The 13,478-nt window shown below is 45.6% G+C and overlaps 2 protein-coding genes across 4 annotated transcripts in view; one reads left to right on the top strand and one right to left on the bottom strand.

Moving 5' to 3' along the window:
• GTPBP6 (GTP binding protein 6 (putative)) overlaps positions 1–13,478 on the top strand; it is a 336,155-nt gene that overhangs the window by 138,615 nt on the left and 184,062 nt on the right. Inside the window, exon 6 of the mRNA XM_069636625.1 lies at positions 1,855–2,013. Coding sequence (XP_069492726.1) covers positions 1,855–2,013 — 159 coding nt within the window. The remainder of the gene's footprint in view (positions 1–1,854; positions 2,014–13,478) is intronic.
• The window catches only part of LOC138526196 (uncharacterized), a 797,397-nt gene that overhangs the window by 779,815 nt on the left and 4,104 nt on the right, over positions 1–13,478 (bottom strand). The window lies entirely within an intron of this gene.

Below are 13,478 nucleotides of genomic sequence, written 5' to 3'. Positions count from 1 at the left end.
AAGGGTGAAGTGAAATGAAGTGTAATGGGGTTATGGTCAGAAATTGTAAAGCTCATGGATCCATCTATAGTGTTCTGGTGTAAGGTGAGGGAGGTTGAGAAACAGTTGATCCTGGAATATGAGAAGTATACATGTGAATAAAATGAAGTGTTCATCCTTCATTCTTGGGTAGATTGCCATATGTCCTCCACCCAAACATCTTTCACCATTTTCTTTAGTGCCTCAGATGCCGACTTAGCCTGTGCAGAAGAACGTTTAAGGTGGTTAAGATCTTCAATTATCAAAATGTTTAGATCATACAGCCCCTTATTAGCATCTTCTCTCCTCCAGCAAATTCTCACATTTCTGGGTGCATAGTAAGCAGGAAAACTTCTTGACCCATATTTGGAGCCTGGACAGAGACGATTGTCAGCTGTTGCCACCCCTTCCACCCTCCCCGACCCAGCAGACCCTTGATAAGTACATAGCTCGCCTATGGGCTCAGCAACCTAACCAAAGAGTGTTGTTTGACTATGATTGCTACTCCTACTTTTCCAGGGCCATGAGTATTTTCATGTACATATATCGCTGCTGCTGGAACCCGCGTTTAAGCTGCTGCGACAAGGTTCTGGTAATTGACTTACAGTTCTGACCCAAGTGATTGAACAGACGCGTCAGTGTGTGTGTTTTTTTCCAAAACAAAAAGTACAAATCCTAAAGGATTGCAAACGAGAAACAAACCAGCAGTTGCATGAAATGTAACCCCATCAAGAAGAAGCCCCAGATCCTTTAGTGAGCAGGAAGTCTTCGTGTTTTGGACAAAATTCTCCAGTCGACAAGGGAATCTGTGTGCTATGAATGGCGCATACACAACACCATCCGCTGCATTGAACAGGGAAAGCTACTAAGAGTCCCAAGGCTAGCCTTTTTGAGAAGAGAAGGGTCTACTTCTGCTATCTGTTCTGATGAAGTCCTAGCCAAAATGGAGTTTCGGTGAAGATAGAATCTCCCCCATAAGAGGCCGAAACACACGTCTGTCCACACTGTTTTGTTTGTATAATACACAGTGCATCAAAGAGAATATATGCAAGTCTGAGACGGAACACATGACCTTTTAGTTTAGATTGTCATGGTTTTGCCACTGTCATTTGGCCACAAGAAAACAGATTTACTGATGTCTGTGGATAAAGAAAATTGACTTTGTCGTTAAATGTAATACAGCTGCTTTGCGCTTTTTTGAGTCACTTTTACTAACCTCATCACTTATTTTTTGTGAACAATAATCCATTGAGAGTGGATTTGAGACTGATATTTGTTGCTATTGAGTTGTTTTAACATTTTTATACAATAATATTTATTGAATTTTCTGTACAGAAAACAATTGGTAATAGAAATGTTCCTGCAGGATCAAAATGTTTTGAATGGAGTGTGACTGAGCGAGAATGATGATAATAGATGTTTAGTCAGTCAAGAGAAACACATGTTTCCCACAGGTTTTAAAAAAATCTTTGCATAGAGGCCAGCTTTGCACTTTCTGCCCTTGGAGATTGAATATCTTAGGCATCACGGTATCTTCATTAACATCTACAGGTGATCCCCTCCATCCCTGGCTACGACCTATAATAATTTGTAGGCCATCAACTTGATTATGCATAGAAAGTCCAAGTAAACCGAAACCAACAAGATATAATCCTGCCTAATCTTTAACCCCCTAGGCGGAATGTGTAGTGGGTGGGGCCTGCATCACACATTTTGAAGGACTGATATAAAAATAATTTCAAAATCAATTGTATTAGTTCTAAATAGTTAAGTTTTGAGCCACTATATTCTCCTAGACCCGCTCATTGGTTTTCATACTTTGTTTACATGCTACAGGGGAAACTTTCATTGAAGTGCAGCAGCGTCTCTTGAAGGAAAAAGAGCAGAAGATCCGAAATGCACTGGAGAAACTGAGGAAAAAGAGACATCTACTGCGAGCTCAGCGTCAAAAGCGTGAATTTCCCATCATATCAGTCATGGGATATACAAACTGCGGTACTGAAGAGCCCTTTTTCCGACCTTTTTGTGCTTTTCTAATGTTTAATTTGTGACCGTTATCCAAAAAATTATAATATTTTGAGATGTATGCTTTCTTGAAAGTCAATAGTCCTTTATAATATTAACCCTATTTATGATCCATTATGTAGCTGGCATTGATGATCAATAGTAGTGTCCCATTACCACTGATTGCACTTGCTTGGATTTAGAAGTTTTACTTAAAATATTTGCACTTTATGAATGTAGGGTTGTCATTTAGATCAGAAATGTACATAGGAAGTGATACAAATCACAGAGCCAGTTCCAGGTTTGGGGCCTTTACAGAAGTCTGGTCTGCTCTGGTTTGTGGAGGTGTCTGTGTGGTGTGAAGGAGTTGATGAAGATGTGTAGAAGTAAGCCTCAGAAACCAATGGCAGATATAAATAAATGAGGCAGGCTGCCCTAGTGTCATCACAGGTGATCAAAGGAGGTATGTACATTGAGTGTGTGCATAAGAGATGTTCTCTGGGTGGAAGGCTGGGGTTAGTTTGAGGAAACTATAGAGGGGGTTGGGAGGAGCCCCATCAGTATGGATGTTCTTTCTTGAACAGTACTAGTGATCGGCTGACATTGATGTTTGGGTGAAGGGTGTTTCAGTGGAGGGGGCAAATAGACAGAAGTAGCTGAAATGCAATGAGGCGTAGGGGTGTGTGTGAGACAGTGATTGAGGAGGATCGCAGAGTTCGGGGGGGGGGACTAGAGAGAAATGCAGTCAGCTGGGTGGGAAGGCTAAGGCCATGAATTTGTTTATAGACCACAGCAATTTAAAGAGTGGTTGTGCATGGAGAGCCATCCTGCATGCTTTCAGTGTGAAGGGGTGTGTGTGGTCTTGGTAGGTTTTAAAGGGTTCCTGTTGTGAAGCTTTGAACTTTGTGAGGACAGGAGTAGGGGGAAGACCAAGTAGTAGGCTCGATAAGCACTCTAGTTTATGGAGAACAAGGCAAGAATGTAGGGATTTTGTGAGTTTTGGGTACGGTGTGGCACATTTCCTCATATTGATGAGATTGGTCCTGCCTGAAGTGGGAGTTACTACGATGAACTTTTGGAGTTTGAGGTCGCCGTTAAAGAAAACCCCAAGGTTGCAAGCCTTGTGGGAGGGAATTAGAAAGTCTGGAAGGGGGAAAAGATGGGAAAAGGGAGATGATGGTTTGTGTTGTAGGCAGTGAGTAAGAGGATTTTAGTTTTGGAGGAGTTTAGCATCACACAGTGTTAAGCCATCCAATGATGGATGGCAGTGAAACAATTGGTGATGCGCCCAGAGAGGGCAGGGGAGAAGGATGGCAATGAGTGAAAAAGATCTGTGTATCCTCGATAAATAGGAGATTGTGGAAGCCAAGGGATGAGATGAGTTTGCCCAGGACAGAACCGGCTGTCCTCTGTGGTTTCTTTTCCGCACTGGCTCCATACCACTGCTACATGCGGTCTCTTTTCCTCCATCCTCTTAGGATACATGTTGCATAAGGATGGAACAGGTGTATCGGCACAACAAATGTCCTCCAACTTTTGCGGCGGGCCCATACATTCTGGTTCCGCCCACCAACAATGCTGCCTGCCAGCCCCTTTCTCCTTGTGGACAGCACTCCTTCCACTTTTGTTTCCTCTACAGTTGTTTTTTTTTTATCTTTCCCAGGCTCTGCTGATCTTTTCTGTTATATGTTTGAATTTAAAGTTGTCTTTTCTGTGTGTGTCTAACTACTGTGAAAAACCTGAGGGTTTTTCCCTTTCCACTCCTGGGGGATCCTATAAACAGGTGGCCAGGGGAGGGCCATCGCTTTTGGATCCCGACCCAGGGGGCGGACTGGTGAGGGAGGATTACCTGGGTAGAGGGTCTTCTGGGATTGGGGAGGGATTACCTAAAGATTAGACATGGTATCCCCCCTTTTCAAACACCCCCCTACCAGACTTTCCTTCGGCCTGCATGGCTTACCCCAGACACCCATTTTCCCTATTTCTCTGACAAAAGGACTGAGACGAGGAAGAGGAGCATTTCACCAGTATACTCTTCCTTTCCAAAACATAACAGTGCCATTAAAACGACAAAACCACATTCAGAGGCACTCTACTATTTGAAAGAAATGTCACACTAACGAGGTCAGGCGAAGTCAGGCACTGGGCAAAGATTTTGTCCACCTAAAGCCTGTTAATACTCCAAATGTGTATAAAAGGAGTAGCTGCAAGAAACTGACAGAAAGAGTTGGAGCCCGAGAAGGAACCTGAGTCAGAGAACAAGCTGATAGGTAACTGGAAACCCTGAGCACCCCAAAATCTGCTGTCGGAGAACCGAGCACCAAGACGCTGAGAGCCTGTGGTTTGAGAAGGCTAGAGAATGTGTGGCCAGGGAGCCGTGTCTCCAAGGAGCCAGAAGGGGATTGCGTGGTATGCTGATCCCTGAAGGGAAGCCCTTGAAGAGATGCATGTTCCCCTGGGCCAGCGAGGCAGCATAGGAGTGCCTGAGGGGCAGGCGAGGAGCCCCTGACCTTGACACGACATAACTGCAAATCTAATTGCAACCAGTGAGTTCAAAGTGAGATGGGAGCCTGGTTGGTGAAAGAGACGAAGCACGAGAGTTAATTTGTTGCATGTGAAGGACAAGCGTAGGCTGAAAGACGCGCTGAAGAGAAAGCTTCAAAGGTCCATTGTGACCTGTATGTGAAAGCGATAATTGTGAAAGTGAAGAAAACAAAGTAACAGAGTGGTTGCATGTACGTTAACACATTGTCGAAAGACTCTGTTAAAATTGAATCATCTCCGAGTGCAGGGGAGCTGTGCGAAGCTCGAAGTAAGAGCAACATAGAAATCTTGAGAAGGGAGCTGTGATATAGGAAGAGCGAGCTGAAACCCAGAAAGAAACAAGTGTCTGGGTCACGACCCTGTTTGTGAACTGTGATAAAAGCGATAGAGTGCAGGGGGCACAATCCCCAGAAGCCAAGGTATCAGAGTGGTCGTGCACAGGACTGAGTAAAACTGGGCGCTGTCGGAAGTCTCTGATATGACGAGCTGTTGAGTCATTAAGAACTGTTGGACTTTTGGGGAAGAGAACCCTGGTTTTGAAGGAAAATCTAATGTGAAGACAAACCATTGAACTGTTGATTTTAGGGGAAGGAAACCCGTGATGAAACCAGAGCAAGAGAGTCTTGTGAAAGCAAAATATTGTTAACTGTGAAATTCCTGAGAGAAGGTGACGAGAAGGGTTTCTAAGTCTGTGGGGCAAGAAAGCCCTTAGAAACCTGAAGGAACTTGGTGTGAACTAGTGAACCCAAGGAACTTTGTTGATGCCCAAGTAACTGAAGCTTGGGTAAGGGAGATGTGCTATCATGATGTTATTTTTGACTCACTATTTTATTTTGATTCAATCCTGTACACATTATTGTTCTAGAAGAATGTGAGTGCAAGCACAATTTTGACACAGACATCTTTATTATTTTGAATGACAGACATTTGGCAACCTTTTTATTTAGGTTAATGGTTCAGACTACTCGCATTTAGAAATAGGCCAAGTTAGGAAGTCTCCAACACCTTTTCAAGTTAATAAAGGTTTTTCAAAAGTGCCTCCTTGTGTCTGTTTCTACCTTTTGATAGCATGCCTACCTCAGACTACTGAGCAGGGGGACCCACACTCTGTCTGGAGTATCTTGGCTCTGATGACCGCCGGACGCATTTGTGGCCTTTGACACCCTTTAATTCGGGGCCTTGAGAAAGAAGATCTTACGCTGGTAAGACTTCTTCCAGGCTTTTTCACCAGACCTCCTGCATCACTTTGCTGAGAGCAGAGGTGAGAAAGTAAGCGTGGCAGTTTTTTCTAGTGCTTACTGATGACTCCTTCATGGTTGATGTTGCATCTGGGAAGGGCCTTCCAAGTGCTTAATTGCTGCAACCTAGATGCTGATATAGCTTCCACTGGTACTCCCACCTAGGACCGAGATGAGTCTGACACTGACAGCCTGTCAGAGCCTACTATCGCCTTTGACGCTCAGGGTTCTTCTTCTAAAATAAATAATAATAATACCTCAGAGATTTCTACAGGAGGCTTGTGCTCCAAGAGCCTTTCACCAAGTTCTCACCTGCCTCTAACAGGCCAGTTTCAGAGGACTTTGTAAAGCCTAAGGGGAGAGGTGTGGAGAAAAATTAAAACATTTATTCGACCCTCAAGTGAATCCCATGCCTACATTGTAAAAATCTCCCCCCATTTTGACAACCATTGATTCAGCCTCAGCGATATATTTGCTACAGGACTCCGGAATCGGCTTATGTACCCTTTACACCAAGCCGGGATATTGGCCCAGTGAGGCTCACACCCACCATATCTAGAGGGTTTTAGTACTTGTGTTGAGTGGACACAATTGAGTACCACTGCGTGGGCCGCAGCATACTGCAGTTCAGTGAGCTTCCTCAGGTTTTATGACCTGCAGGTGGGGGACCATAGACTGCCTTACTGCTACTCCTGTCCCTCCACAGCCTGGATTGTGTGTCGTTTACCTTGTTGACCCCTGCCTCTACCTCGTTGCAGACTACTGCTTTCAGATCTTTCTTAAGTCTCCAACCATTACCTTATTTTTAAAACCTGTTCAAAGAGGTGATGTTATCAGTTTGTCATCTACACCTCCACCTCTGCCGCCATAAAAATACCTCAGCCGGGACTGCTCAAAGTATGTAGACCCTCCCCGGCTGCGCCGGAGAAAACACCATCTGAACCGCCTGAGCCACATCCAATTGAGTATCCTGTGGTTCCATAGAAGGTCCAACTCTGGCCCCCACAGACACCAAACCCATCATCTGAGATGTTCTTTCAGACCCTTCAGACTTGGATATTGACATCACTTCAATGACTCAGTCATTCTATGGTGTTGGTATTTCCAACTACTGTATAGCCTTTGGCTGAAACAGGAGTTCTGTCGGCGGTAGTCAGCCTTGAGCTTTAGACAAGTTGGGTATCCCCCTACAGAGATGTTCTGGCAGAAGCTGTCATAATTTGGCACAGACTGCATACTGTACCTCCAACCAATGAGAAACTGGAGCTGTGGACAAGGTATGATTGTCCTCAAAGCCTGTGCCCATTTCTTGGGTAGTATTTACCAACTCTCTCTTCCATAAAGTCTCATTAGGCGCATCCCCTTCGACCGCATCTACCTCCTTTTTAAAAAAATTATTTGTTTTTTTTTAAACGTATTTCTTTCTTTTCTTTCTATCCTTCTTGGTGAAGTGGAAATACTACTATAAAGGAACTGTGGTAGAGAATCAGTTGACAACTAGGGTGACATTTTTGGGAAATGTTCCCTTATTAGAACACACAAGGCCCAAGCTATCCCTAAGACTTTCTCTGCCCTACTCCTATAAAGAAAGGGCATTTAAAAGGGTGCTCGTCAGGATGTCGTACAAACAAGGAAGAAAATCATCTGTAAAAAATCTCATGCTGACCATAATTCTGTCCCTACCACTGAAGGAAAAAGGCAAACATAAATTCAACAAAGATACAATTAGGGCTCTCACCCAACAAAAGAATGGTGGCTGGTTTAATTTCTGTCCCCCACCTGTTGTTTCTTGTTAAAAAAGAATGGCATTAACGCTGTGATGCACAGTTCAAGTGAGTAGCACAAATGTCTCTTGCTTTCTTTTCCTCTTTGGAATCCCTTGTTCATATGCTCGAATTAGGTTTTCTTCTGGTGTTCTCCACCAAGGAAGGACCTGACGCTCTCTCCAGTTTGTCACCTCTTGGTCTGCACACCGCCTTGGGGTTGTGTTTCTCTTAATCCCTCTTGGGGTCTCGGCTCTCTCTTCCCACCTTGGGTTCTCATTTCTTTCAACCTGTGTTGGGGTCATGCTTCTCTCACTCTGCCTTGGGTTTTTGGGATTTTTAGCTCCTTGATTCCAACTTGGGGATTTGGTTCTCTTACCCCACTTCAGGGTCTTCTCTCACCACTTCTTGGGGTTGTGCTTTTCTCACCTCACATTGGGGTCTTGGTTTTTTCATCCTGCCTTGGGGTGCTCTCTCTCCCACCCCACCTTGGGGTCTTGCTTGTCTCATCCCGCCTTTGGGTATTCGTTTTCTCACCCTGCCTTGGGGTTTTTGGGGGTCTTGCTGCCCTCCTTCCGTTTCCCTGAGCCACCTTATACCTTTGGTCTCCTGGTGGTGCTCCCCAGGAGAGCTGCGAGCTGAACTGAACCAGCATTGCTTTTTCAGCCTCTCAACAGTGCTCCTCAAGGGCATATTCAGCCTTATCTTCCCACAAGACTTCGGCCTGTCACTTCTCGTTGTGCAGGTTCACTGTGTCTTGCTGAACGTTTGCTCCAGGGCCCTCTTCTAAGCCAAGCGTTTCTGGCTCCTTGCCCCGTAGGGTCGTGAGTGTTTCCGCAAGCTCTGGAAGTGATGTCAATTGACCCTGCCCCCAAGTGACATCACAGGAAGTAATGGCACATGACCGTCAGATACCCGTGTGTCCAGGCACTCTCATTTCAGCCATATATAAGAACAGGTATAGAGGGAGGCGAGATTTGTCCACTATCGCACATTTGGGGAATGTCATTTTTGTAAAACATACATAACGCAGTCCTTATCACAGGGTAACTGAAATCTCTAATGCAGGCTACAGCTGGCATATGAAACATCTATAGATCAATGGACACAGAAGTACTTGGTATCTGTGGCATTGATGTGTTAAACAAGCCAAAAAAGCACTGACCTTGCGGGGCGTGCGCTGTCTGTTTACTGATGAGCAAAATGCTGCATGCACAAGGCCTGAAAATTAAATCATTAACAAGGATTTAGTATCAACAAAATTCCCTGGCTATAAATGTATCTGAGTCGGCTATGTAAGGAATTTATGGTATCAAAGTAAGACCGACACAAGTGATCACAGTTCCAGGGTGTTTATTCAACTGCAAAATGGGTGAGATAAACGCCTAATCTAAACCTTAATCTAAGATGGGAGCAAGCTACGACCATTAAATAATAATAATAAAGTCCTTGTGGAGTCTAGTCAAATAAAAGGGGCCTATGCTAAAAATAAACAATTGCTAATCCTTACCGCTATACTACAAAATAGTTTTGGATTATCTTCACAAAAAGAAAGAAGTGTTCACAAAATGATAAACCAGGATCGTTTTTAGGACAGGACAAGGTGGGTCACTCGATCACAGCACACTCCTGGGGTTCTTTGGCACGAGGTCACAGTTTCTTTCACAAACATCCAGGCCTTCTGTGCCCAAGTCTCTTTTGTGCAAAAAGTCTCTTGCCTCTGAGGACCTGATGTACCAGCAACACCAAAGAGAAGTTATTTTCTCAATATTCATGTCAGGCGATTTTCTCTTCACCCAGGATCCCCCTCAGCCGGGCTCCGTCCTTCTTTCACCGTTGGCCTCCCTGAGTCGTGTTCAGACCAACTTCATTTTGTAGGCATCCCTCAGTCGGGTTCACATTTGCCACAACAGTCTTCTCGGGTGTGTTACTGTTCACTCCTATCCGCAGGCATCCTTCAGTCGGGTTCACACTTTCCTCAGTAATCTTCTCGGTGTGTTCCGCTTCACCCCGGACCCCCCTCTTCCGGGCTCAAATCCCCTTTTCTACAATTAGTCCCCCTCAGCCAGGCTCAGACCAACTTAAGTTTACAGACAATCGAAGGCTTTAGAGTGTGCATGGGATTAAACGCAACCCGCTGCAGGACCACTTTGATTTTACAGTTCAACAGTTCTTCCCCGCTCAGAAGGGATTGGGGAGCACAAAACAGAGACTTTTCGACTGAGCACCCACGCAGCACTTGACCACTCTGTATCTGATACCTATTTTGGTTTCACAAAGTTCAATTGAATTCAAGTTCTCTTTCTTCATACAGTCTTGCCACTTGCAACCTTGAGCATAACACAGTCCTGTCTGATATCAGTTTCTCCAACTCCCCGGCTGTGCTCAACTCTGCATTGCTTCGCTGTCGGAATCAAGGACAGTACCATGGTGGCAATAGCTGCTCTCCGCCCTGGCTATCAGTGCAGGAGGGCCCGTGTACCTTTGACACATGCTACACTGTTCGTCAGCTGCAATCCTTGGTCCTTTTTCGTTTCCCTGAGACTTCGAGACTTCTTGAAAGTTGCAGTTCTGTTTTGAAAAGTGCAAGGGTAATTCCCTCCTTGTCGTCGTCTCTCATCTCACCGCCTTTGTCCCTGGTTTAGACTGCCAGGTCGAAATTGCTCCTTCCTCGTGTGTTTTGCCTGTGAATGAAAAAAAAAACACACACACGCACACCCACGCGCTGCATTCCCCATCCAGAACATTCAAACACCCACGGTCACATTCATACTTATTCACCCATCAGTCACTCGCTCATACACTTTCTCTTGCATCCACTCTCACTGCATTCTCTACACAGGCACACACACACAATCACATTTCATCTCATCCACCCACCACTCACTGCCACATAGCACATACATCTGACATGCACTTCACACAGGCATAATACACATCACATTAACAAAAAAAAGCCTTCTTATCTGTTTTTCCAGCTTCGGTCCGTCACTCCAGGCTCCTCTGTGCTGCTCACAAACAGGAAGCAGGGCGAGCTTCCTGGTTCCTGTATATGAGCCGCGAGGAAGCCAGCAGAGAAGGGGTTGGAGCTGAACGTGTCATGTAACACGTGCCACATGTCACGGTCAGCTCCAACCCCTACTGAGCGCTTCCTTCTCACACTGCAAGGTGTGGCTCAGCCTTCACCCTGACTGGCGAAAACTACGATGGGGCACCACTGCAGGGCCCCACTACTCCAGGAGCTTCAGTTAAAAAAAAAAATATGTTTTTGTTTTTTTCAGGGGTAGCAAGGGAGAACACAGGGGTCACGGCTGCGACCCCCGAATGACGTCCCTGCCTTCGAGGCATTGGGACTCAGTCATGAAGTTCTCAGGTTGTTTTTCTTTCACCCAAGTTATTTCACATAGGGCGGCTGTCCAACCTGGTTTGCCAGACAGTTATTCCTTCCATGGCTTTACCAGCTCTAATTGAAAGTGTTCATGTCCCTTTCTTTTCCCTTTACATAGGGTATTTGTGCATTTGGTTTTCTCAGGCTTCCATAACCTTGATAGCTCTTACAGACGTTATTCATAATGGTCATATCCCTATCAATCCCCGTTCTATAGGGTGTTTGTACATTCAGGTTTCTCTGACCCCTGTAACCTGGATGGCTTTCTTAGCCGTTCTTCACAATGTCTGTATCGCTCTGTTCCCCTTGCATAGGGTATTTGCATGTTCAGGTTTCTCAGGCTCTCGTAAACCTGGATACCTTTCATAGCTGTCACTCACAATGTTCGTATTTCTCTCAATCCCCCTTGTATAGGGTATTTGCATATTTGGGGTATTAAGGCTCCCGTAACCTGGATTGCTTTCATAGCCACCGCCCACAATGTTAATACCTTGTAAGGGTATCCCGTAAGCTCATCGGCTTCATCCCCCTGCACTGGTACGCCTGGAAACACTTGTGTATAGGCGTCATACAAATGTCCAATAAAATAAAAAATGAAACTACGGTCCGATTGTGTGGAGCTCAGGGACAGGGGCTCCCTCATACATTGTAGTATCGGCATCCGGGCTCAGGCACCCGGCCCACCAATGCTCGCTAGTGGTCGCACCACCGAATGAGACTCACGGATTCCCGTCTCGGTTCCCTCTCCAACCTCGGTTCTTCGGTAGGGGAGAATACCAACCCTTAGGCTTTTGGCTCGCCGCTTGCTTGCCTTCCATGCTGTCACTGGCTACGCTGCCCAGCGTGGCTCCACCCCTTCAGGACATCAACGATTGAGAGGCTCGCATCTGCGTAGCGGTTTTATATTTTCCGTAGGAGTAACCTCTTATAGATGGTATAAATAAACGGAACCGTGTCCTCCTTCGCAGGGCGTGGCTTTCAGGCTGTGTTCAGCATTGCCTGCAGTCAATTAAATGTAAACAAGTATCTTTGTAAAATATAGTAATTACGGGAGATATTAAAGTCTTTTTTTCCAAATCCATATATGCAGACAAGGTGGTTTGCACTGGGAGTTCCACTCTGGAATGGGTGTCCTTGTCCCCAAGAGGGGAGTCACTCCCAGTAAGGTCCTACTTCCAGGACCGTTAGGGAGGATCTTGCATAGCGGGCTCACCTCCCTTGCTGCAAAGGGGGTGGCTCCCCTCTGGAGAAAGGGACGAATTGCCTAGATTAATCACAGTAGGAAAATTATTATTTGCTAATTCTGCACAGAACTTTTGTTTTCCTACACATTGTCTATTTATCCTTGCAAGATATGGCAAAAGATATGACAAATGAAGCGGCAAGCCCCCTGAAGGAAGTTAATTGCCTCAACAAAAACACTTCTCCAAGATTTTTTGAAGAAGTTGAATATGCCAGTGCTGCCACAGTTTCATGTTCAGTTTCCAATTCCTATTAGGCACTTCCTGGAGCCAAAAAAGCACATTGCTGGGCCTGCTAGGGGGAATTTACTTGATTGCAGCCCTAAAGTATACCAATGTCACATGGACTCGGTCTGTGACAAAACATAAAGCCATCAGAAAGGTCCACTGCATCTCAGAATTGTTCCCCGATTATAGTGAGGTATTAATGCAGTGAACCTCCTCTGACATGGTCAGGGACTTGACTCAGTTAAGGAGAGATAGGCCTCCTGCCCCTGGTGGAGAGGCGAAACTATCAAGGTTTTCACCAGAGCCAGTCCTACCCCACTGTCTGAGTGAAGGAATTGGGAAAGCCTTACTCTTTGTTTCTCCCTTTATGTGCCTTGTTACAAGTGGAAGGCACCACTATCAATCCCCCAATGCCTGAAGTACCTTACACTGGCCAGAGTTCCTTTTCTTTTATTTCAGGGCTCAATGTACCAGAAAGCATTGCAGCAGAGAGAAGTCGCAGCAGTCTGGGGAAAGACTCGCTGACTTTGCAAATTGCAAGAAAGCACCAGCAAGAGTCCCACAAACCATTGCCACGGTGAAAAAACAATCAACATGTCTTTGCATCAGCGACCTGGTCACCGAAACCCACAGCGAAGAGACAGATGCTGCAAAACGACTAGGGGGTGGGCCTAAGCTGGGATTTTGAAACATTCTACTGCTGTGGCACTACCCAGAGGGGAAAACTAGATCAGACTGGCCCTAAGGAACAGGTGAACAAACAAGCCAGATGGGAAGGGGACCCAACGGCAACCACAGGAAGTGAGGGGTTAAAAACTCTCTGGTGGACATAGTGTGGTTTATTCAGGTGATATTGAGGGGAGTGGAGGTGGACCAGGAGACCAACGAGAGAAAGCATGGGCGAGCAGAGCCTTACGAAGACTGGAGTGGAGTTTGTTGCAGGTAATGTGTTGGTTGTGAGAGAGAGTGGTACCTATGTATAAGAGTGTTTGAGTGATTGTTGAAGTTTTGATTGGGGGCGGGGCAGTAGGAAGATTAGTGTTTGAGTAAGAAT

The sequence above is a fragment of the Ambystoma mexicanum genome, chromosome 7p (assembly GCF_040938575.1).
Source record: "Ambystoma mexicanum isolate Mex_15411 chromosome 7p, UKY_AmexF1_1, whole genome shotgun sequence".
Classification (NCBI taxonomy): Eukaryota; Metazoa; Chordata; class Amphibia; order Caudata; family Ambystomatidae; genus Ambystoma; species Ambystoma mexicanum.
This window is presented reverse-complemented; position numbering and strand designations above follow the sequence as displayed.